At 39.1% G+C, this 25,362-nt stretch overlaps 1 protein-coding gene across 2 annotated transcripts in view; it reads left to right on the forward strand.

The window, feature by feature from the left end:
* The window catches only part of CA8 (carbonic anhydrase 8), an 86,011-nt gene that overhangs the window by 28,593 nt on the left and 32,056 nt on the right, over positions 1-25,362 (forward strand). Inside the window, exons 5-9 of one of the 2 annotated variants that reach the window (XM_054191757.1) lie at positions 811-873; positions 2,245-2,293; positions 4,982-5,094; positions 11,113-11,285; positions 22,701-23,173. In XM_054191757.1, the coding sequence (XP_054047732.1) occupies positions 811-873; positions 2,245-2,293; positions 4,982-5,094; positions 11,113-11,247 (360 nt within the window). In that variant the 3' untranslated portion in view covers positions 11,248-11,285; positions 22,701-23,173. Of the gene's footprint in view, positions 1-810; positions 874-2,244; positions 2,294-4,981; positions 5,095-11,112; positions 11,286-22,700; positions 23,174-25,362 lie in introns of those variants that run through there. The other variant, XM_054191758.1, reaches the window with a different exon arrangement.

Genomic DNA, 25,362 nt, shown 5'->3' on the forward strand with positions numbered 1-25,362 from the left:
CCAACAGTTCCCTGTCCTCCTTGAACCAGGGAGCCCAGAACTGGACAGAGTGCTCCAGATGTGGCCTCACCAGGGCAGAGTAGAGGGGGAGGATGACCTCCCTCCATCTTTAGATCAGAAGCAGCTGAAATCAGTGTTCAGAGTGAACAATGTTCATGGAAAATAAGAACCTCTTATTTCAACAACAGGTTTCTTTTGAAAGCTCCATCTTCTGTGCCTTAAAGGCATTCAGTAAAGGCAGTACTGCAGGCTGCCAGGAGGCCGGCTTTTGCCAGCAGAATCCCAGAGATGCCGTGAGGGAGGCGATCTGCCATTTTGTGCTCTGCAGGCAGAAGAAAATCCCCTGAGCCTCAGAGATACCTAGGGCCAGATTTGCAACGCTGTATGAACAAATTCAAAAAGCGTCTGTCGTACTTGTTCACTCTGTTCTCTCCCGTGTACGATTCTGACAAAAACTGGTAAGGACAAACTGCATCCTTGGCATTCATATGCCGTAATGCTGCATGATTTTGACTCCAGCAGTACATGCTGCAAAACAGGGTTAGTCAAAACTTACCAGACTTAACTGTGACTCTTTCGCTTGTTCTGTGAGTTTCTGTCTCTGCTTTAAAGTTATTTACTTTTGACTAATGGCTTTATAGTGATTTAATTGTTTGGAGTTGCCATGTATGGGTGTATTTGGTTAACACAAGGTTGTGTAGCTTAACTAAAAACAAGTACAGAACTTACTGTTCTGGTTGACCTCTGTCTTGCCTCACAGTTTCTGAAATAGCGAGATACTGAAAATCATCTTTGCTTGCTGTATTTCAGATAGGAAAAGAGCATGTAGGCCTAAAGGCTGTAACTGAAATTCTCCAGGACATCCAGTACAAGGTAAGGCATTGTCTGCAGAAATGCTTCCTTCACTGACCAGACAGAAAGTGAGCAAAGGGTCTATATGAAGCCAAGAGAAGGGTTTCAGATGTGCCTGTAGTAAAACCGTGTGTGAAAGCCATCATTTGGTGTCCTGTATCGGAACGTCAGCATTTTACAGTATTCAGATAATATACAGTCTCTGTACTTACTTCCTTTTCTGGTGGCCAGAAAGCTTGATCTCCTATACCAGTAACTGATTGCAAATACTACCTTTTTAGTGGTTATCATGGAGTCGGTGTGAATTCAAGCACTGCAATATACTTGGTGAACACCAGCAGCAGTATCTCCAAGCTTATCTGGTTTTAATTTGTAGAGGAAAAGAATAGATGAACTGAGCACCTATATTAACTTGCAGTGGGAAATCAGCAAAAGCACAATGCCGTCTTGTCAGGTGGATTATGTGTGGGGATCCTGAAGGACAGATAATAAGCTTAGCAGGACTGAGGAGATATGAGTGCTTTCCAGAATGTTGATGCTATCTTAAATGACCTTGGGCAAGTTACTTACATCTCTCTGCTTCATGGTGTTTGTCTGTAACATAGAAATAATCATACTTACTTTTGATTTTAAAGGATTTTGAGATGTATTAATGAGCGGTTCTGTATTGGCCTGCAGAGATTAGCCATTCACTTCAGTGGATGCTGAAGTGCAGAAAAATTAGAAGCTGTTATTAGAAGGGAATTGAAAATCTTCTTGTAGTCAAATAATATATGGTAAACTTCAGTCATGATGTTTAATATTACAAACTCATTGTTTATGAAGGTGTCAAAGAAAACAATAGTGTACGGAACTCTGTAGTTTCGTTACTGAGAGAACAACCAAGTAGAGGAAGGTCATGAAAGGCCTGGTCATTGTGAGCGTGTTATACTAATGACTTTCAGAGGGTCAGCATCAAACATACTTTTGGCATGCATAAATTTTTTTTGCATTAAGTATGTGGAACCAGCTTATTTTGTTAAGTGTTATCCACATCAGTCAAGGAAAAGCTCACCTTGGCCCTTGTTTTTTAAACTCATTTTGTGTGGAACCCCTGAATTTCATGTGGAGAATTTCAAGGCTGGGACCTGGAAAGAGCGCAGGTACTCAAGGCAGAAAGTTAACAAATTACTGAGATAACCGTAGAAGTAAAATATAAAATAGAATAAAAAAATGTGTTTGTGTAGCTGCAAGGACAAATGCAACAATGATCAAATGGGGCTATTAATGAGGCTGCTTTGCACAGGAATTCAAGGCTTAATGTTATAAGAACACACAGTGTGTTTTACCTCTCTATTCATCACCATTTTCAAAGAAACTAGAGATGAGATTGATTTGTATTCATTTTTTCAGGGAAAGTCCAAAACAATACCCTGTTTTAATCCCAACTCTTTATTGCCAGGTAGGTGCCTTTGCTTACTTTTGTGTGTGTGGATTACTAGCTAATTGCAGAGACAATCTTGATCTAAAGCATAGCCTAACTGCAAGCCCAAGAGAGTGTCCCACGAGGTAGTAATGCATTTTGCACCTAGTGGTGCTAACAGGGATAGGGATGAAGTCCCTTTGGAATTCATGATGAATCTGCACCTTCGTCGTGTGAGTGGGATGTGATACTGTAGTCCATGCTCTGCTGGCAACGCTATGGCTAGCTTTCTTGGTGATTTATCATCCCACCTAGAGAGGGAGCTATGTGTAGACCTTCCTCTACTTCGGCATAAAAATAGGAAGCTGGTATTCCTTAAACAGAGGCCTGTTTTCACTCAAGAAAGCATAAGGTTACCCACTTATCAAGGCAGCTTTTTGGCACCATCAAAAGACAATGCCATAATGCAATGACAGTTGTATAGCATACAAAGAGACAACGGGAGACAAATTCAAATTCATATATCTAAAAGTTAAAGAGGAATAGTAAGAAACACCCAATTCCTCTACCGTGTTTTGAAAAAAATGGCGACTTTTTAAAAAATGGATTTCTACAAGACACATGTTTCTGCAAGGAATCCTTCTGAGCTAAATTCCGTGTCATAGTGGCAAGAACTTTAATTTTGCAAAGTAATCCAGGTCTACACTAAACTATATTAATTATATTAAAAGAATATTGTTTAGGTTGCAAAGTCAAGTGCTCAGCAATTAGGAATTGCAGGAATTAAGACTGCCCGTGCCCCTTCATGCATATGTGTTATAAAAGATCTTTTAATTGCGTGACCCTGAGTTATTTTTACAGGACCCCTGCCTCAGAGTTCCTGTTTGATGCTGATCAAGTCACATAAACCAAAATTTTCAAAAGTCATCTCTAACTATGTGTTCCTCATTTTCTAGGTGCCCGACTTGAGATCATGGGGTCTGATTTGCAGAAGTGCTGAGTGCTTACACCTCCAACTGAAGTCAATGGGAGCAGTGCTCTGACTACATTAAGTGCTATAGAAAGTTAACTACTCTGAGAAATCAGGTTCCAAGCATCTCATACGTAACACCTCAAAGGAATAGATGCATTTGACCTTAACTTCTCTGTGCCTCAGATCCCCAGCTTTAAAGTGTGGGGGTAATCTGTCCTTCCTCACCACTCTGGGGTGTTGGAAGGATAAATTAATTCATGTTTGTGAAGCACTCAGACACTGAAGAAATGAGTGCGTTAGAAATAGTAAAAATGAGAAAATGTGGTCCTTCTAACGAGCAGAATTTGAATAGCATTGGAAAAAGAAGACCAAGGACCACATATTGTACTGAGAAAGCCAAATGTTAGTAGATGCTTTTCAAAAGAAAATCATCTGTCTATACAAGTAAATGATGAAAGGTTCTCTAGAAAAGATACGTGATCATGTAACAAGGCGCTGTCACAATGCATGCACAGGATGGGCTGAATTAATTCTTGCAGTTCTTAACTTTTGAGTGTTTGATCATGCAACTTGCTTTCAATGGATTTGCTATGTAATTCCCTAACTGAGAAAGAAAATTACACCTACAAAACAAAATCCATTCACTGACAGTCACAGGGTTCATTAGCAAGATTTAATTCTACTGATACTCCTCTGAGCTAGTAGTGAAATAGCAGTAACAGGTTGGTTAGGTCAACCAAGCGAGTTTATTTGTTTCCAGTCTCCCATTCTGGCCTTGTCAAGCTAGTGACAACCTTCCCCCTAGCTCTCCATGCCATGATTAACCAGCCTTTGTCTGCACTTCCTCTCTAGGTTTGTTTCTTGTCCCCTCTTTTACAGTCAGGCAGTTTCCTCTCTGTGCTTCTTAAGCTGCCTCAGGAAATTATTTGTGAGTGTGGCCTACAGCAGCAAAGGAAAGCCCTGTGTAGTCTCACTTACAAAGTGCAGTGTGACTGGAATCTTTGAGGTCTTAAAATTGAGATAATTAAAATCAAACGTATTGCATGTAGAGTTAAAAACTCTGCTTGGAGAAACCAAGCATTGTTGTACATTTTCTTGAGAGACAACTGTTTATTCTAGCAGTTATTTATGAACCTATTAGTAAGTTTATAAACTTACTAAAGTAAGTTTATTCTTAAGTAAACTTTAATTTTTCTTCTCCTGTGAAATTCAACTGACTTTTGTAAAGCTAGGAGGCACCACTGCATCTCATAAAATACGAATTGTGAACTGAAAAGTTTGTCTTGAGCTGTTTTCACTGACTTTTTCTAAAGAAGGAGATAAATTAATCCTTGAGACACATCCTAAATGTAGAAGTCAGTTAAAATTTGATCACTACCGCCCCTCTGCCTTCAAAACGGGATGTTTCTTGTAGCTTTTGACACTAACAGGAGTTCTTTCCCACCATATTATTCATTTGCTGTGTTAGTTTAAGGAGTTGTGCACGTTATTTTTCACATCTATGAAGTGGCATTTTCATCTTTAAAATACTCATCTGCAGAGGGAAGTTATGGTAATACAATGACCACAAGCTCATGTACATTCACATGAGAAAGTATTGGACAGTGCTTGGCAGGTTATAAATTCACACGTTAGCTTACTGCATATTGGTGTCGTCATATGAGAAAGCCCATGGCTACCATAAGCTGTCATAATTGAAAGACACAATTATCTTCCTTAATGTCATTAAAATTCCACATTTCTTTTAATTTCAGATCCGCTTCTGCGTGACTACTGGGTATATGAGGGCTCTCTAACCATTCCACCCTGCAGTGAAGGTGTCACCTGGATATTATTTCGCTATCCTTTGACTGTGTCCCAAGTGCAGGTAACGGCTGTGCTTAAAGTGACCTTGGAATATGGTTATGAGCTAAAGGTTATAGCGTGCAAATATATATATCAGGACATTATATCTGTTCTCCTTGAAGATCCCATTAGATCAGTACATGGCTTTTCAAGTAAAGGTTAAGCCTTTTGAGTCACTGAAAGCAATGCAAAGGTCAGAGATGAAAAACCTTGTTATCATTTATCATCTGCATTTAAAATAATTCTTTATTTAAGTAAAAGAAAAAGAAAGAAAGAAGTCAATGGGCAAAAGAAATTCAGTTCTTTGTAATTGTAAGCTTTCAAATATCACTGCTTTTTGATGTTAAAGGAACAAAAAAGCACAGGGAGACACTATGTGCCAGAGAATGAAAATTGTTAACATAGTACAGGCTAGCTATATTGCATTGAACTATATTTAACTTATCTTGCTCTTTTTTAATTCTGTTTTATAATAAATGTCAAATGGAAACTACCTATTTAAATTTGATTTCACATGTATGCATTTTAAAGTGGTTTTTTTTTAATTATGTCCAACAGTCATGTGAGACTTTGTGTAGAAAACATTTCAAATCTGTCTACAACTAATCCCAGTAAACACAATGAAAACTCCTGATGAATATTCTCCCCAAGTCTGTGAGTCCCAGCTGGAGGAATGTGGGTTTTATCTAGAATCCCTGCAGCTGAACGTGTTAATTTTCATTGTCTGCTCTGAAGCATGTGCAAACAGAAAGGAAAAAAGTATAAAAGATGATAAATTCAGATTTAATTTTTTTCAGCTTTAATAATCTAACATTTTGCTAGTAATCCCAGCATAATATTTTAACAATTTTAACAATTTGAAATTGGCAATGTTTCTTTTCATATGAAAACTGAATTCTGGTTCTAATTATAGAATAAAAGCTATAGCTCCCAATAAACTTATTTGTTGAATGTAATATTTATTTGTTTATGAAAGGAACAGTCTTATGGCTGCTTACTACTGAGTAAATTGAAAGAGAACTCTGTTGTCATTATTAGATTCAGAATAACTTTCAGAGTGCATTTTGTAACTTGGCAGCTAATTCACCAGATACGATATGGGTGAGTAGGAGGACTTAATCAGAAGTATAAAGACCATACCTATAACACTGAGACATTGTATGGTATTTTATTTCATGCTAGTTGCAGATTCTGTTGTCTCTATTCCCTTTTAATCCACACAATGCACGGAGGAGAGCACAGTTCAAGCCATCCGTGTGTGGTGGGAGATGGCAGGGGGGGTGAATGAAAGAGGAATTAAGCAGAGAAATGCAACTTCAGTTAATATTATTTTCTGCTCATATACGACAAGAAAACAAGATGTTGGAACATGGTGTGAAGGGGATAAGTCTTCCAAAGAGAATATTGTGCCACTGGTGTAAATCCCAATGATGATGGCTTGATGGGTGTACGCTTCACTGGGTGAAAAACTGGCTGGATGTCCAGGCCCAAAGAGTTGTGGTGAATGGAGTTAAATCCAGTTGGTGGCCAGTCACAAGATGATGCCAAGATGATCCACAATACTTTTCACTCATTGTAGATCAGCATCAATTAGGAGAAAAATCCTCACTGCTACTTGTGAGTGCAGCAGCATTAAAGTCCAGGTTGTGCAGAAAAGACTTACTAAGAACATGAAAGACTTTTGCCAAGGTGGGATAAAAATTTTACTTGCATCAGATACCGCTTTCAGATGACAACTGAAAATAAATACAGGGACAAGTAAGTGAGAGGCAGTGATTCTGGGATTCTAAAGTCAAGAGGGACTGAGAGTTTTCCAGGATGCCCAAAATAAGATTTTGGGGGTGCCAGAATATTTTGCTATAGCCTAGACATCCAAGATTTTAACTTGTAATTAGCATTTTGGCTGCAATTAAGTATCTGGCCTCTTTTGTGCGTGTGGGCATGAGTGCCTATGAGAGATTCCGTTTAAGGAGAGATTAGAAATGCAAGGGCTTTTGTCTGTGGAAAATAAGAGGATGTAGTATAGCATATACCATTTTGAATCATCCTTGGAAGGTTGGTAAAGGCATTTGGTTTTATTAAGCTTGCTGTTGTATTAAAGGATAGATATCAGTGCAAATGCATTGCTAATGAATTTAAATACATTATTTTTACATGTCATTAACTTGTAGAATTTTCTTCTGTGGAATAACAATGAACACAGCTTATGAAACTTCAAGTGATTTATATAAATAATAGTAGCATCTGTGGTTATAGCTGGCAAGAAACAAATTTAGGGCTTGCTATTTTCATTTGTCAGGCCATAAAGCAATCAACTTCTGAGTGTCAATAACAAGAAACAATAAAGAATGACACAGTCTGATATGGAATAGGTTCTATTGCCTTCCTCTGATGAAGTTAGTTAATACATTGGAGACAAGATATTCATTCACATTCTCATTTGCTGTAATTAACATAGTAATATTGATTAGCTTAACAAACTGTGGGTCATAAGGGGAAAAAATTAATGAAATTGCAAGTCTAGTTCATGGTCACATCTGTGTATTTTCACATGTGCTTATTTTGAAACAATAGAGAAGTAACTATTTTGTCATAGGCATAATAGACTGACCATTGCAAAGTAGAGAACCTTGTTCTGTTTCTCCTGAAAACATTTATAGATAGCAAAGTTCAACTGATGAGTTGATTTGCTGCTGATCTAAGTCAATGTTAAGTGAAAAGAGATTAATCTCCATACGCACCTCACTTCAGCAGCTGAGATCTGGGTGTGTTGGTTATACGAATGGCAAAAGAGCAAGCCAGGACTGCAGCATCAGGATGTGCTTTCCTGGAGTCCGATGCTGTTTCCTCACTGCAAGTCATTTTCTTTGACATGAAGCTTCACTTCCATCAGAGGGCCGTTTCCTTCATGGGGGGTTCTGTGAGGTCTGGATAAAGTGGGCCGGCGACGTGTCTCCCCTGGAGAATAAGGGCTTTGCAGATCTGGTTCTTGGAGTTTTAGTACTGACCTCAGTGGAAAGGACCTTATCTGGAAAGCTGTACCCTGCAGTGCTCTTCTTCAATATTCCTGCCTTCCTTTTGTGGTTTTTATCATCCTCATTTGTCTTATGTTGAAATACACAACCCAGAAAGAATGGAGCTGACTCCTTTTGTGAGACACCTCGCCCATGCATGCACACTGCTGAAATGCAATGGGAGAAAATAGAAAAATCCCTACTATTAGGCCAGTAAAGAGCAGGAGATAATTCAAAAAGACTTGCGTGTGCTTCTCTCCACTATATTTTTAAAAAAATGGACATTTGTGAATAATGTGCTTTGTGGTTCCCTGAAACCAGAACAAGTGCGTTGTCTAAGCCACTCAGCGTAGGGATTTTAAACAACGGTGCATAAAGGAGCTGTTGTTCTGCTGTACTCATTCTCGGAGTTAACTGGTCTTGTATTGAATGGCGAGGTCTCAAGTCCTTTTGTCTACCTCATTCAAAATGAAGACATCGTAAAGAACATAAATAGTAAGTAGCATATGGAGCTGGAGTGGGAATTGTGCAAAATTTATGTAGTCTGTGAAATAAAGCACTCTGAGAGGTTCACGGTATTCTGTTCCCTAGGACGCAGGTCTGTGTTCTTGGAAGGTGATGTGAGGTATTTGAAATTCTTAATCAGGATAATACTTCTGTTCCTCAAACCGAAGAAATATTTGTAGAGATAACATGCATGTTCCATTCTTCAGCAAATATTTAAGCGAAACGGAAGAAAGCAGTGTTCAGGATCTGAATACAGAGAAGTGGTAAAAACATTTTTGCAAAATTCTACAAAATATAGACTAAATGTATTTACTTAGTAGAAAGGTGACTGTTAACATTGTGGATTTACCCCTTCCCTGGTTAGAATTGATCCTGAATTTTGGCGTGAACAGGCCTAGGTCATCCTTAGTGTCTTCTGGGCATGAGAAAAACTTTTCTAAATGGCTATACCTGTTGAAAGTGGGTGAATATCCAAGGGTGCTTAGCCGTGTGTCTCTCAAATATCTATTTCTGCAGCAGTCCTACAGGGTGTACAGCATTGACTTGTGAGGGGTTGTATGGAGATAGTAAGTGGTTCCATACGAGACGAAGCAGGATGAGTGGGGCACACATATTGCCTCATCATGTGGAAATTTAATAGGGAAAGCAGTGGCAGCACAGCTAGCGTCCTTTTCTGACAGAAACACTTTTCAAGATTGAGGCAGACCACGTGTAAAGAGGGTCACTTGTCACGGGGGTCTGAACCACAATATGAAGGACTAAACAAGGAGGCTGGAGATCTCAGAAGCAATTCCCCCTTGGAGCAGGGCTGGAATTCTTGACTTTCCTGACGACTGAAGAGCAGGCATGGGGATCAGATTAGTCCCGCTTTCCTGACTGAAAAAACTGGAAGCTGCTTTGTGAGGAGTGCCTCCTAGAGAAAGACTTCACTGTGGGGATTGGGGCAGAGCATTTGTAGTTATAGTAGGAGACAGCTTGCAAATGCCAGCTTTGCAGAGAGTCTGCTCTTCCCTCTCCTTCATCTGTGTTTGTTTGAAGTCTCTCATTTTCAAAAGATCAAACAAAAGCCACATTCTTGTAAAATGCTCCTTCCTAAACTACAATTATTTCAGACTTTCCAGAGTTGATTCAGATGGTGAAAGTGATTCACCCATTCAGTGATTTACCAGCACTTGACTCCTGAAGACTTTTTCAGTTCCAAGCCTGTAGTGGTATTGTTTACTGTAAACAAACAAACAAACAAACAAACCACATCTTCCAAAGCAGGGTTCTGCCTCTAAAAGCACCTTCAAGGAGCCTTACAGTTCCTTCTGCTTTTTGTCTTTTGAGTCTAAGCTGTTGCCTTATATCTCAGCTGCAAGAACCTGAGTGTTGATTTCTAAGCACGCTGTTTTTTGAGGAAAATAAAGCAGAGCAGGGCTAACCTCTATATCATGTAAATAAGTCTGTATCAATTCTGCTGTAGAGTGAAAAACAGCAATGAAGGCTTTCAGGTTGCAGTAAGAAAGTATTCTCTGCAGGCAGTATAAGAATAAAAATGCCACTACCTGCTGTTTAGTACCTCATTTATTTTAATTCTGGAATCACACTTGCATTCTCAGCATAGGCTGTTTTTCATGGAGAAATTAACTCTCTATAATCTCTTAGATGATAAAATGATTAAATACTTAATTTTGCTTTCTGTGTATCTTCAGTTTCAAGTTGCAACTGAGCTGGATAGTGAGGCATCACAAGGTCAGTATGAGTACAAAGGTTAAGGCTAGGGGAGTCAGCCCTCAAGTAGGCTTGCTGTATCCAGCTAAGATAGCTTGTCAATATGCCAAAGCAAAAACAAACCCAGTTTTTTTAGTAGTTGTAACTACTTATTTAAAATACCAGACTCTTAAAAACAGCATTGTTGAACAATAAGGTCTAATATTGCTGAGATATGCACTGATTTTCTTAGTTTTTTATCACACAGAGCTTGATGCTGATATCAGGGATGGAGATGGAAGCAGCTCACATTCTTCCCTACACCAGATTAGATTTAGAAAAGTCTACACAGAGTCTATAAACCGGAAACATATTTGACTTGGACCAATTGAAATGTTTTATATTGATTTTTGGCTGTATTTGATTTTCGAAGTGCACTTAGCACCTACATCTACAGAACTTTTGAAGTGGTATTTTGTTTTGATTGTAAAAACCATATTTTTCCATATAAAATGTCAACAGACTTCCTCTAAAGTTGAGAGTCTGTTCAGATTCTCCTAGTTAAGAAAATAGAAGCTATGAAAAAGCAACGGATAAGTTTGCCAAACCATGTTCATAAAAGTTCTTATTTTTCTCTATAAATGTTTTGACAGTGCTGACAACTATTTTAAAATGTTATTAATGGTGTATATGGACCTTAGTATATGGTACCTGAACACTCCAAGTTTCAAAGCTGCAAAAGTTGCTGGACAAAGTTGATTTTGATCATTAGTCCCATAGTGAAGAATGTATCTCAGGTTCTTCATGTCTGTTTTTCTGCCTTTCAGATAGAGGAATTTCGTAGACTGAGGACACATGTTAAAGGTGCTGAACTTTTAGAGGGATGTGATGGAATCCTGGGAGATAACTTCAGACCAACTCAGCCACTTAGCGACAGAGTCATCAGGGCTGCATTTCAGTAGCAGAAGAGGAAGAACAACAAAAATAAATCTTTATTCAGGTAAGATAAAGCTTAGCAGAAAAATCAAAACATCGAAATAATTTTCATAAGGGAGATCTAGCTAAAGGAGAAAACGCACTGAGTTCATTTTAGCTAATGTCACAATTGTAAATTTTGACACTGTACTGTTTTGTTTATCCTGTGGTATAATAGTGTGGTTACTATTGGTTCTTTAGTGGCCTGGAATCTAATACATGATTTAGTGAATTGAAATATTTCTATTGACTTCAGTACGCAGTGGATCATGCAGTGTTAGATCACTGTTACTTCTTGTAGCTTTAAATTTCTCCTACTGCAGTGAGCAACAGCACAGCACGCCTAGGTTATGTGGTAGATTTCCCCAGTTGATGAGGTTCACTGGTTGATTTCTTACTGTGTTTTCAGAAGACCAGTCGTTGGCGAATCTTTCTAGTGTTATCTGTTAAAATCCAGGGTAGGGGGTTAAAACTCAGGAAGGAGGCCTTTAATTCTCGAAGGAGGCCTATTTTTTTGCATCCCTTCTCCTTGCTTTGCAATGCTGTTCTTTCCCAACAAGACTGCATCTTGGGCAAAACTAGTGCAGATAGAAGAGGAAAGTAATTAACTTCTGTCATGGCTAATTTTTCGTATTTCATTCATCAAAGTAGTTGCTGCTTCTTGTCCTCAGTGATGTTTTCAGCCTTCATTGGCTCACAGAGCAAGAATTTAAGGATGGCGTTGGATTCTATACATAAGAGCTGATACACATGTGAACCTGGACTATCCCCAATTTAGTTATTAAAATCTCCCATGTAATGTTCCCCTAGCCATTATCAGTTACAAGATAAATTCCCTCAATGCTCAACAGTTACTCCTAAACCTCATTATACTTAGTTAATAAATGTTTTACTATAATGAAAAACCTGGTAATGAAATTCTTAGAGAGTTGAAGAAAATTTGCTATCGAGACAACTAGTAACCTTGAAAGTTGTGAGTCAAGACACCAACATTTATGGTTGATTTTATAATGAAGAGGCCCCACCTTGATACAAAGAGTAAGACAGTTAATCTGGGAAGTCTTCAAGAAAAGAATTAATCTGTTCACTTGCTTTCTTTAATAAGTCCTACTACTTCTTAACATAATAAAAAAAATTGGGTACTCCCTATTACCCTATTTTACTGGTAGAATCCATTATATACAAGCATCAGTTTTTCTGTCTGCACATTTCTTCAAAGCCATATGCTCAGAAGAGAACCAATTCATTCAGAGTTTCACCTGGAAGCAAGCTGCTGAAAGTTTTTTGATAAACACTTTTGGGTACGGACATTTATTTGCACATTAAATTCTTGCCCTATCTAGGTCAATGGTGTAACTCCTTAGTTCACGTCAGGCTCGGTTGTGGAGTTAAGCCTCTTCAGAGCATGCTCTGGGTCCAGCCCCCAACTTCATATGAAGTTAAAAGTTTATCAGGCAGTAGATAACCCCTAAAAGAGATTGATAGTTCAATGCTTCCAAAAACGGATCCATTAAAACTGAGTGGGAAGATTATCTTTCCTGATGCATGTGACAGAAATTATTAAATGGGCTGGGACAGTGGCCAATAATTTCATAGTCTTTCCATATAGTGTAAGCACTCAATATAGTATATGTATCTAAACATTTTTGAAGTAAGGGTTTATTTGTATTTTATAACCTTATTTAATACCCACATCCCAGAAGTTAAGCAAAGAAAGCAAAACAGTGGTCCTTTTATTAATATTGTTTTCTCATTCCCATATTTAATTTTGGGCACATTCCTAAGTCCAGTTCTCAATTACATGGTTCTCTGCAGTCACCAAATGTCATCACTTTAATCTTGAAATGGATGTTTCAAATTCATCCCAGCTTCTGCATAAAAATTACTTGGGAAAATCATAGCAATATTAAAGTACAATTTTTCTCAGAGAGTGAATAATGCCCTCGGGCCAGTGCAGGTAATTCAAGTCTGTAACAGTGAAATTACTTGACACGCTGAGTTTGAATTTTAAGCATGAAAGAGTTTCCTTTACAATGCTGGAATTGAAATGTAAAAATTTCCCTTTTGCTTTCATATTTGAAATTTTATTACATTTGTCAATACCTGTAAAGATTTGTTTTAAATAATAAGATTTATCTTGGCCATGCTTCACAAAATAATCTGCAGTTTTAATTCCCAAATGATGGAATTTTTAATGTAAAATGATAGTAGACACTGTAGGGTTATGCTAATTATGGACTTTCAAGCAATGAGAAAGAGCTGTGGCATTGTGTAGCCCACAGAAGAAATAGCACTTGGCTCTCTACACCTGATTGAATTATTTATCAGAAATTCATTCGGCCGGGTCTTCTTTTTAGTTTTGGATGCATCGGTCCAAAGAGCACTGAACCAATCAAGGGTTCACAATATATTCTTGCTATTGAGTTTGTCTCTGGAGGGCTGGGAACTAGATATATAAAGTGTAAATAGAAATCATGTGGCTTTGATCATCTTTCTTCTATGCAAAGGGGGAGAAAGAGAAGAAAACAATCCTACCTACTTTGTAGTGCTTTTCTCACAGAGTTCTCTCCAGGAGGAAGGCGTTGAGGAACAGTAGCTCCTCACACAGACCTCAGACATCTTCAGAAAAGACACCTTCCCTCTTTCATAGGAATGGGCCTTAAGCTGGGACTGCTGGCATTGACTGAATATTGCTGTGAAGACTCAGTAGCAGATGGGGAGGTAATAGTTTGCAGGGTGGCATCTACAGAGTGATCCAAGAGGGAGCATTTCTTCCTTTCGAAGAGGAAATGACTTTTTATTTTAAAACTCAACTATGTCTTGAATAGTACAATTACAAACACACTGGTTGACTTCTTTCCTGCATGATACCTCACTGCCAAGGCTGCTGGAACTCCTGTCAGTAGAGTTTTTAATATTTTCTTTTATTCCAAGCCAGTGTGGTGCAGCCACTTGAAGAACCTTGAGGAACTTTGGTTTTCCATGATCTTGTCACTCTGTCAGGGGAAGAAGGGGACAAATGTTTCCATAAGCGTTGCATACACAGGAGTAGAAAGAGGTTGCATGAAAGGTCTAAGTAGTTTTGACTGAATCAGAATGCAGGCTCTATGCATGCCACACTCACAAATCTTTAGAACATCTTCTCTTCAGCCTTGATTGAAACCTTGACAGAACTGAACCCTTTGTGGCTTATGATCAAATGGCATATGTTGATCTTTGATGCAAGTTGTGGTAGTTTGTTGAATTGAAGGCAGAGATGACACAAACATGATACATCATGGTGTGTAATTTCAGGTAAAGAACTGGTGGGTTTTGGGTGGTTTTAGTTTGGTGTTTTTTGTTTTTTTTTTTTGGTGAAAGACCAGATCTCAAAATATCTCCCTCCAGTTCTAGAACAAAGTTTGGCCAGGCTCTAAAGAGAGCCTTCGGCAGGACATAACAGGTAGAACTTTGTAGTTGTACTTCTCTCTTTAACTCAGTGGGCTTTAGAATAAATTTGTTGCTATATAGTTGGCCTCCTTTGGCGCTGCTTTTCTGCTAAAAATGCATTTCTCTCCTATAGCCTGGTGTTAATGAGTCTTTGGACTCTGTTGTGTGGGTGTTTCTGAAGTACGTCCTTTAGAGAACAGCCTTTATATCCTTTCTCTCCTGCAGTTGCCAAAGTTTGCACATGTGTTTCCTTTGAAAAAGCTATTTTTTATCTTATTTCTAACCTCTTTCAATCAATCCAGTAGTGATAGAACCGGGCAGGTGTTAAGGAATTTGGGGGGGAAGTTCAGTACAGATTTGCTTTCAAGCATGAAAGGTGAAAAAATTGAGTTCAGTTTTAGGCAGTGAAGAACAACAGAATCACAGAATAGTTGTGGCTGGAAGGTACCTCTGGAGATCTACTTGTCCAGTCCTCTGCTCAAACCAGCGTTAACTGCAGCAAGTTGCTCAGGGCCCTGTCCAGTTGGGTTTTGAATATCTGTAAGGATGACAACTCCACAACCTCTTTGAGCGACCTTTTTCCTGTGTTTGACCACTCGTGTGAGAAAAAAGGTTCTTCTTAACTTTAAATGAAATTTCCTGTATTACCCATTTTCCTGTATTACCCATTGCCTCTTCTCCTTTCACTGGAGTACCATTGAAGAGTCTGGCGCCATCTTCTATACTGCTTCTCACAAAGTACGTATATACATGGATAAGATCCCTCCTGAAACATCTCTTCTTGAGGCCAAACAGTCCAGCTCTCTCAGCCTGTCCTTCTATGACAGGTGCTCCAATCCCTTAATTGCCTATTGCTGGACTCACTACAGTACGTCCATGTTCCTTTTGAATTGGGGAACCCATAACTGGACCCAGTACTCCAAATGTTTCATCAGTGCTGAGAAGTGAAGGATCATCTCCCTCAACCTGCTGGCAGCGCTCTTCCTAGTGCAGGCCAGGAGGCTGTTGTCTGCCTTTGTTGCATGGGTGCATTACTGGCTCATGTTCAACTTGTCTACCAGGATGCCCAGATCCTTTTCTGAAAGAAAAGATGGAAAGGATAACATTTTGACTTCCTCAGTGTTACCACTAGTTCTTTTGATACTTCATACATGACTCAGAGCCCTTGCTATGGACATCAGGCTATTTCTTGATAATCTCGGGTGATCTTGGAAAAGATTTCTGGTTCTTATTATCATACGGCAAAGCTTAACAATGGGTTCAACAAATGCTACCACTGCTAGAAATAAAATAAGAAAAACATTAAATCTTCCATTTTATTAAAGGCTATTTTTTTGGTACTTTTGGTCCTCACTCACTATTTTTAAACATGTGAATTGTGAGTATTGCAGCAGGCTATTTTATTTTGTGGCTACTTTTTCAGTAGCTTATTTTTCACTGAAGACAGCATCATTTGTGGTTTCCAATGGATTTATTACCCTCTCTTTAATCCTTGTTGCTTTACATGTAACTGAGTTGGTAGATGTGCCTTTCTCCTCTGTTACATCAGCGGAACAGCTTTATCTGTGAATGAACAGGATGTCTGATTTCAAACATTTGAATATCAACTTGAATCGATGATACTGAATTCAGTATGGCATGCGTACATGTCTTCATCCCTTTATAAATCAGGGTGTATAAGCACAATTCCATGCATAGGATAGTTAAATGACATTGCTCCCATTTACTAAGAGGAAGTCAAATAAGTGCCTGGTACAGAAGTCATCGACATCAATGAGATTCTTTTAATACTCAGCAAGACCTGGTTCTAAAAAATAACTTGCTAAAATAATATTGAAAGAATATTTTCTTTTGAAGGTGATAAACTTTAATTTACTTTCCACTGAGCATAATCAATAAACCAAAGAATTTGAACTCCAATGTGTTGTCTCAAGAGCGTATGTCCCCAGCCCAACTTTATTTATTTATTATCTGTAAAAGATGAATGATGCTTCCAAGTATGATGATGGTTTATACCTACTCCATCTACCTATCTGCATTACTCCAGTTGTCCTCAACATGTTTTTTGTGACTGATTCAGAAACTCCTGAAAAAGCATCAGTTTTTATATACACAAATGCATGTACACATTCATACATATGCATACATTTTTAGTAGACCTCAGATTGTCAGTAGCTGCAAGTTTATCCAATGTCCTGTAAATTATGATAGCAGAAATTAATTTGGATTAAAACACATTCTTAATATAATTACCATTTTCCTAGTTGTACATTCAACATTAGAGGAAAAAGAAATAAATGACGTCATTAAAATACCAAGGTTTTGCTAGGCCTGAGGAACAGGAAGGAATAATTAGGGTGGGAGGAACAGAGACTGCATGCCTGGTGCTGCAGAGGCTGTCTGCGTGATACTGAGAGGTCTGAGCGGGCAAGCAGAAGTTGCCAAAGCATTAATTTTGCAGTGTAGGCTAAGGAGAGAGGGGAATGTGGTGACCGCATCCGGTGCATTTAGTGAGTTGATAGTGCAAATGCTTTTGAAGCTACCGAGCTGCTCTTGCGGCAGCAAAACTATGCTGCCCCTTCTGGAGGGCACTGAACATCGGTGTTGCCAGTGGGAACGAGCTATGACTAAACAGGTAGTGGCGCCATCCCCTCTTTCTGGCATTGCACGTTGTATGGTAACAGCAGATTATAGAATAGGAAGGGACATTCAAATACAGAGTGAGCTGTGGAGCTGCGCCTATCAGAAATGGAGGTAAGAATGGCCCCATGCTGTAGTCAGTGTTTCTTGGCCTAAGCAGAGCTCAGTGATCTTTGCATTTGAATGGAGGTTTACATTACCAATCAATATGTGTCTTTACTCTCAGTTGCTAGCAGTCTTTGTCGTTCCTGAAGTTCACAAACAAGTTGCTCTGCTGAAGTTCCAGCACTCGGGGAACTTTCCTGTTGTGTAGATCGGAGCTGGAGTGAGCTTTCAGCAGCTATGCATCATTAGGCTACCGTGACCATTCTTCTCTTATGCCTGGTTTAAAAAAAACAACCCAAAGATTATCATCACTAGTTCTTTAGAAATACAAATAAAGATTTCCTAGTGTGATGAAATACCAGTATTTCATCCGATTTTTCATCAGTCATTGTTTGTCTCTATGAGTTTAGGTTTTGTTTTTAAAAGGGCATTGGTTTAATTGTTACGTTTCAGTCTTTGAAAGAAACTAAACTTCATGTTATCAACAAAACCGACTATTGTTCTCCTGTTTTTAAGAGCTTGTGTATAGTGCCCAACACTCTGCCGCCACTTCATAGTACTTGAAAATGTGCTTACATGTGAGTGCATGACCACCGGACAGAGGGCCAAACACCTTTGGCTTGTGAGCTACGCACCATAATCAGAGACCTACCGGAAACATACCAAAACTTTCAGAGCATTAAGGGGACTGAGAACTTCAGGAACAGCTGAAGGATGGTGCCTTTTCAGATTGCTTCCCACTGCTTAGTTCTAATAGCAAGGAGTGGAGCGTGCACTGTGATTGTAAGTTAACCTTGTAATGTCAGCCTAACTTGTTTTCCCACTGCTGAGGATTCAAATTTGTGAGTAGCAAAACACTTCTCTCGCTTGTGTGACATACCTTTGACACAGGAGCCACAATTTAGGGATTTGATAGCCACAGGCAGCCCAAGAGTCATAGACCGGTCACTGCTGTAGTAGGAATTTATGCTGTGTCCAGGCCAGAGCATCAGTATAGGGATCAAGCTCTAAGTGAGGAAGAAAACCGTTTTAAGTTGTAGCTGTTTCCAGAATGAGTATCTCATTGGAATTCTCCTTGTTCAGTCCTTTACTTCTTAGAAATACACAAATATTGGTGGAGGAATGGAAAACAGTTGAAATCCCTTAGCAGGTAAAGAAGCAACAAAGTAGAAACAAAATATTGTGCTTCCTTTTCAAAGCAGAAAACCCCGTTAAGGTAGCCTAGGAATCAGACCCGTGCTTATGCTTCAAATAAGATACTTCCTGCTGACCAGGGCTCCCAAATTTCTTGACCTGTGACTCTCTATCAGCATATCAGCATCACACATTCTTTGCTATCCACAATGCGCTGCTATCATCAGCTTTTTTTAATGAAAAGCATTTTGAGAGTATGATTTGCAGCTGCTTACTGTGTATGGTTTGTACACTGCTACTTGGGAAGTGATAATGTAGCTGGGAGTGCGTCATAAAAAACACCCTCACAGCATGTTTATTGGCAATTTCAACACAAAAGCTAGAGTCTGAACACAGGCTGAAACTCTGCCATGTTATTTTCATTTATGGGGAGAATGCTGCAAATTAGTGGTAAGGCAGAATGGTAGGAAGCTTAAATCATCTTTGGTAAAACTACACCTGTTTTTTAAAATATAGAGACTCCCAATTAGTACATGTAAAACATAGTAATGTAACAGTTCTCAGATGTCAAGGGAATTAGGACATACACGTACCATGTGCCTGACCACAGACAGAGAAGAAAGCCTACGATATGCATTCCTCCTTCATCACTGTTACGCATGTTAGGCAGTGGGAGTGTGCTCTGTTTTACCTAGGTGAAGAAGTTTAAGGAGAACATTATTACTCCATTGAAACTGAAGATCCATGTAGTCACAGGCCTTTACTCTTATTGGAATTTGTAATTCTAATTATTTCGTATGCATGAAAGCAATGCAGTGAAAGTCTGCAAACAAACTCTTGCTAAGCAGACAGCAATGTTTGTAAAACAAATAGAAAACGAAACCCACCAAGTTATTTGGGTTACTGAAAATGTTTTTGCAGCTGATAATTGTTTCTCAAGGAAGAAAATACTGGCAGTGGTTGTTGTTTCCAACATTTTGACTAACATCACAGTTTATGACAGAGCAAAGCTGCAAAGCAGAACTTAGTGTAATTTTTAAAAGATTTTTATGCATCCCCAGAGCTCAAGAGAGACAAAGGTACGCTTTAGTTAGCTAGATGTGGTTAAATGCCTACAGAACTAGATATAGACTAAATAAATAGTGACCTTTCCACAGAAGGAATGCAAACTGTTTCAGCAAAGATAAGGATTTGTAAAGTAGTCAGTTCTCTTTTCTGAGACACTCGAATTGCCCAACCATACTGTCAGGTGATGTTTTTAGGAAGGTGTAAGATAATGGTAATGTGTAGTCAATGTTAAAGTGTTTTTTCCACCCATGTCCTTTGATTATCTTTTAAACTCTTAAACTTTTTGATTTAAACTAGTGTTAAGGAGGAGCAGGCCAGTTGCTTCTACGAGGTAAAAAATGGAGACTTTGTGTAAAACAATAATGGTAAGGAACATGGTAGGACAAAAGAGGCAGGAAAGCTTTCCAGAAAGCAGATTGACTACATCTAAATAGCAGAAGAAAGTTTTTGATCTTGTGTAGTGATTTTGACCTAAGGCTGCTGCAGTGGGCTATCTTATTTCCTCCCTGTCAGACGGAAAGGCATATTATCGTGACCATCCTCTTTCATTTCTCCATAGTCTGTTTATTTGCACTTTCTCAACATTTTTGGAAGACTTTGAAAAATAATCCTTTTCACTGAAGTTTTCGTATATCTTCTCTTTTAGATATGTTGTATCTTTTACTATGGGAACATTGGGACCCTTAGTTCTTAAAAATATACCAGCTTGGCCATATCTTTGCTCTTGCCGCTGCTCCTCGTTTCTGAGATAAAGTTATAGTCTTGCATTTATCCCAATCTTGCACAAGAAAATTTATTCTATGTGAGTAATCTAAGTATAAAATTATTATATGGAAGAATGAGAAATAAATATTCTCGGAAACATAATGATTTTTTTTTTGCATTCTGAGGATGATTTCCAAATTTTAATTGACCTTATTAATACTTATTTTTTTTAAAAAAGCATAGGTATTGTGATAATACCTCATAGATTTCCCAGGTATTTACACTGTATGGCACTGATTCTGAAAGTTTTTCTTTGAGGATGGTTGTCTGATCTGTAGAGGACTCCAGCAGAAGCAGTGGGACTTTATTTATATGTAGAACTCCACCCAAGCAAAGGGAATTTCGGAGGCAGAAATACAATCTGTAAGCAAGCAAGTCATTTAGGCAATTTTCTGATTATAGTACACATGCCCATTTCTGCAACTTTAGCTCAAATATTACATTTCCAAAAACTTTTCAGAAGAGTAAGAGAAGCAGGTGTCTTCATATCTACATAAACCTTGAGCCTGATATGGACATATATAATGGAACAGCGCTATTAATTTCGCATGGTAGAAAAATTACTCTTAAACAAGAATAAAGGGTAAACATGAATAACAACACTACCAATATATACAATCAGTCTTTTGTCTGTTAAGTATTTCTATAACAAACACAAATGAAATGTTCAGACTGGCTCATAATTAGGCTCCTTTCCAAAAGTAATCCGTTAATGCAATAGCTGCCCAAATCCCAATTCAACTTAATTTCACTGACTTTGATTTTTGGACCAAAAGCATTAAGCTTGAACTAGTGAAAAATGTACAAAATGTGCATTCAATTAAGGAGTAATTAGATACTCAATCACCCTTACATCACACCAGGGATTATCCAAGAAAGAAGAGAGATACTGCTCACTGCACTGTATAAAACACTTTTGTTAATTAGTTTAGCACTAATTGAGATTGAGAAAGTGTCACTGTGTCACAGCATTAGTTTGCCTATGCAGAACTTTAAGAACATAAAGTTTTTGGCTTCCTTTGACCTTCCTCACTCAGATTTTTCAGTCTAATTCCCTGATCCAGTATCTTATGTCCACACAAGAGGAACCTTTCTGTTCACTTCAGGTAGGGGGTTGGTCCCTGCACCTTCATTTCCATATCCCACTGAAAAACATGACAAGAGTTTTTCCAGAGGTGGAGAACAAGATTTTGTTTTAAAGTTACACCTTTATACCAAACCCCAGGAAGAACTGGAAATCCTCTGTACCGTTACGTAAAGTATAACTGTGGCTAAACCCAGCATCCCTGTGAAGGGCTTACAGCCTCCCTTAGAAGGGAGCTGGTAGAAAGTTCTTCAAATTGACCATCAAATGTTCTGCTGTCAGACACCATGACTTTGAGGGGCATTGGATGATAACTAGGGATAACATAGAAATTGTGGCACAGATGATTGTATATGCTGACTTCTTGACATCGCTGCTGATGAGTGGCAGCCTCTACAAACCCTCTTTAAGAAAAAGAGGGGGGACTGTCTAGATGTGTTGACTCTTCCTGCAAGCAGTTGTAGCCCCAGGTGACTATTTGCACCCAAGCACTTACGGATTTCTTTTTTTTGGTACATACTAAGCTATAGTTGGCACTAAAATAACCTCAGGAAAAATGAGATTATTGGTACAACAGAATGAAATGATTTGTCAGTCACCTACCTACCACTTCTGAACTGAGAAGCACTGGGGTGACCAGAGCAGCTGATTTCCTAAGGTTATGCTAAAGCATGTCAATATATGTTCACATGAAAACACTTATTGATTTATCTCTGCTGATAATGAATAACCATTATTAGGAGGGACAAATTGAGTGATTGCTTTCTATCTCCTGAGCCCACCTGACTCCCATGAGAGCTGCGTACTCAGCACTTCACTTGGTACAGCCCCTAAAAAGGCAACCAGTAAAAAATTCTGTGACTAGTATATTTTCCTTTCTAGTTTACAACTGTGCTCTCCACATTAGAATCAATTACCTGACTGATTCAGAAAGCCAACTGTAAAGCTTTCTTTCAAGTTAGTAATTTTACCACTGCATTTAACTTTGCATTTTTATTGCCATTTCCTCCTTTAAATCTTCCAGCACTGGCTTTACCCTAAAAGAGAAGAATCAGGACCATTATGGCACTGAAGTATATACCCTGAGACTGCCCCCACCTGCTGTCACGAAATCCCTGCTTTTAGTTTTCCCTGTCTCCCTAGCTGGACATAAACAGTCTTTCAGACCCACTGCAGAGGAATGTCAGTAACATAATTGTTCCATTCTCTTTTCAGAGAGGGGGAAGACAATGCTCCCACAGTGCCCTCAGATGAGAAATGGAAACTTTTGAGGCTGCTGCTTCAGTTGAACCACAAAGCCTGTATTGTTTGTCTTCATCTAATTCAGCCTTGATAGACAGCTGTGACAGTTGGTCTGTCCGCACGGTCCAGTGAAATTCTGGGAATGGGGCTGTACATTAAAAGAAGAAAACACATTAAATCTTCCAGTTCACACTGTTAACTATTTTTAAATGGTAATTATCATTGCTTATATAATTTCTTTGCCATAGTGTTCAATAGTGGTCTGTCATCCAAATAGTACTAATTTTAAGCTTGGTATGAATGTTAATATGTAGAAATACTCATTATTGTTTTGAACGTTAGCTTTAATTTTGTTCCATATCGTCTCTTGTGTTGTCAGTAACCATCTTTTTCGTAGAGGGGCGGTGCATTCTATAAAGCTAATAAAAACATTGTTTGTTCACAGAGAGTATTATACAAATTCAGAATTAATTTTTGGGCAGAAAGGAACACTTCTCTGCCAAACCCATGCACTTAACAGGGTTTGTCTGAATAAGGATGAATGACATTTGCATTACTAGAAACATAACTGAAATAAAGGAAAAATTTGAAATAAGGAAAATTAACTGGTAAAACAATAAACAGAATCATCTGGATTATTTTCTACTTGGCGAGTCATGGAACTTTGCAAAGAAATGTTCGGTTCAGGCAGAAAATGATCGGCCTTTGTTCTCCTGTGAATTACGACAGTTCCATTTGTTCCTGTACATTGCTGAGGATGGTGGTCTGGGGACCTGCTCTGCATGTCCTGAGCTCCCTGCACAGAATGGCGATTGCCACGCTGGGCCACACATGACACATCTGACAGAACAGATAAGGGGATGGTAGTCTAAGCCAGCTAGTCAAGCTCATAGCTTTGCATTCCTGCAAAACAGCCAAGATATGAAGTACAGAGTCAAAAATGTGGTGGGCAGTAACTTTGATCACCGTAGCTATCAGTGAGGTCCACTTTACTAGCATGAGGAGGGCAGGTTTATGCAGAGACCTATGTGAGTGGAAGGCGGCACAGACGGCAAGCTCCAGGCCGGGCCACGGTGGAGGTGCAAACCAAGGGTTCACAAAGGGGAGGTTACTCCCTTTGAGCAGGTCCGTGAGTCATCAGTCACAAAGTTGTCACCAGGCAATGGTGAATGCAGTGTTAGAAGGCATGCGTAATCCTCCTCGTCAAGGGCTACGGGGAGAGCTGCTGCTGAATCATGAGTTATGAATTCTGCGGGTCATTTATGTGCGTATTAGGGACAGCAGAATAATAGTACAAATCCACACACCACACGTGAGCTGGGTGAGGGGGAGTGGATACCGCTGACTACTTCATGTTTTCATAACTGTGTGTACTGCAGAAACGCGTGCGTCCTTTGGAGAGGCACCCAGCTGCCCTTGACAGCATGCATTGCAATAAATGTACAGCAAGCAGCCCACCACAAAGTCATCTCTTTATTTTGGGTTTAGCAGAGTAGCAATTGGCAAATTGCTCCTTGGGTCTATAGAAACTTGTATTTCTTAGGGTTATGTTTAAGGAGGTCCTTCTCTACCTTCTGCCCAAATTTAATGAAGTATAACACCATTATCTAATCCAGAGGTTCAAGATTTCAGTGCTGGCCAAAACCACGCTTTCCATCTGCTATGTCCCCAGCACTTCCAGAATGTCCATGTAGCCGCTTCACTGGCCCCTCTACCCTTCAGCAATGGCTCCTCAAGCAGCTGCAGCCAGAGCTCAACCCCAACACGCTGGTCACCAGAGCGTGACCTCCGGCTGGCCCATATTTTGCCATAGGGCAGGGAGGAGTCTCTGCGTGAAGTCTGCTGCAATGGCCTAGAGGGACTAGGCTGGACTGTCCACGGTTTTTGACAGGAGTCTTGATAATTTGTCCTAATGGTCAGGTTTGGCACTAAAATATTGAAAAAACCCCACCCCAAAACAAAGCCCTACAAGGTGGAAGTCAGCTGGTTTCTGCCAGTTGAAGACCTGTTCCTATCTTCTTGCACCCACCAATGAAGGAACCGTCCAAAAGCGGAGTGAACCACGTTCCGAACCTGGCAATTCCCACATTACATGCACAGCTCCTTCGGAAGATCTGTTCCCTTTGCACACAACATATTATTAACTGCTGAGTATTAACTGAGAGGAACTGCAATATTAATACAGCAAATATTGACATTATGATGAAATCTAAACTAGATTTATTCTCTAAATAAACGTGTTCCTTATCTTGGAGCTGGCTGATATTATTCTGGCTGTGAAATACAGATACATTGCAAAGCAAATGATGTAATGTCTCCACCAAAAAACTGAAGTCCATTATTTCTCTTTCCTGTGCTCGCTTCCTGTGTTTGCTGTTCTTTCCTGCATTGCCTTGTGCAGTGAACTTCGAGTCATATAAATACTACTACTGAGGAGCTGAGCTTAGTAAATTTTTCTCAACATTTGTCAGACTTTTTTTTGGTAGGTTTGGCTTTGAAAGAGGAAAAAAACCCACTGGTAAAAATACTTATAACTGTATTTTGTCTTTAGAACCAGATCTAACTATAACAACAAATTCATTCACAAACTGCACCCATTCTAATTACAGGTTGGTCAACCCACATTCATGGTATG

Source organism: Rissa tridactyla, chromosome 2 (genome assembly GCF_028500815.1).
Source record: "Rissa tridactyla isolate bRisTri1 chromosome 2, bRisTri1.patW.cur.20221130, whole genome shotgun sequence".
NCBI classification, from domain to species: Eukaryota; Metazoa; Chordata; class Aves; order Charadriiformes; family Laridae; genus Rissa; species Rissa tridactyla.